Source organism: Lipotes vexillifer, unplaced genomic scaffold (genome assembly GCF_000442215.2).
Source record: "Lipotes vexillifer unplaced genomic scaffold, Lipotes_vexillifer_v1.1 scaffold422, whole genome shotgun sequence".
Classification (NCBI taxonomy): Eukaryota; Metazoa; Chordata; class Mammalia; order Artiodactyla; family Lipotidae; genus Lipotes; species Lipotes vexillifer.
The window spans coordinates 2,099,297-2,100,135 of record NW_006779087.1 but is presented as its reverse complement, the minus strand read 5'-3'; the positions used below and the strand labels follow the sequence as shown (position 1 = coordinate 2,100,135).

Here is an 839-nt window from a genome sequence, read left to right as displayed (position 1 = left end):
ATTTGACATTTATATACATAAAGTATATATTTAACTGAATATTTTATACAAACTCTAGGAAGGTATTCCAAATGAAAAAGTATGATTATAAAGTACAAGATAGGTCAAGGAAGCATGTGATACAGTGCCAAATTTATAATCACTTATCTAATATGTCACAATCCTTTTATTCCAGAAAATGTCCACATGAGGACTCTAAAATGGGCAATTACTTGTCAAGAGAATAAATGGTTTTCATTATGTAGAACATGGAAAGGGACATGAGGCAAAATAAAGATTCTTCAGAATTTCTTTATGGAGCTGCTAGTAAGACAACAGAACCTAAGGCTACAAGGACCTGTCCAAGTAGAATATTTATATTAAATATGCCTTCATTGCTTGCCTGGTAGAAGTGATCTGTCAGCCACTTTTGGTAGAAGGATGGCCCACTATAGACACCAGGAAAATTTTTTCGACCACAGCCATATCCGTAACTGGTAATTCCCATTACAAAATATCGTTCACGTTCTGGTAAGTAGCACATTAATGGTCCACCACTGTCACCCTATTAAAAAAGTCCCAAAATAGTATTAGTTACTTCCAGTAGTCCTTAAACAACAGTAAAGCTGAAATAAATTAATCACATTAATCATACATTTATATATATATTTTCAAAATACCTCCAACTTATAAAGAGCCATAGATTTTCAGTTTTACATTCTGACTAAAACAGGAGGTATTCAGTCTGGCCTGGTGTTTAGAGGCACCGTATAGCTGGTGGATAAACTTCACACCTGCATAGTTTTGAACCAGAATACTATAAATCAAATTGTTTGAATTTTTTTTTTTTTTTTTTTTTT

General features: G+C 32.8%; 1 protein-coding gene across 1 annotated transcript in view; it reads right to left on the bottom strand.

Moving 5' to 3' along the window:
• Window positions 1-292: 292 nt before the first annotated feature.
• TMPRSS12 (transmembrane serine protease 12) overlaps window positions 293-839 on the bottom strand; it is a 38,428-nt gene continuing 37,881 nt past the window's right edge. Inside the window, exon 5 of the mRNA XM_007452356.1 lies at window positions 293-544. Within this exon, the coding sequence (XP_007452418.1) occupies window positions 293-544 (252 nt within the window). The remainder of the gene's footprint in view (window positions 545-839) is intronic.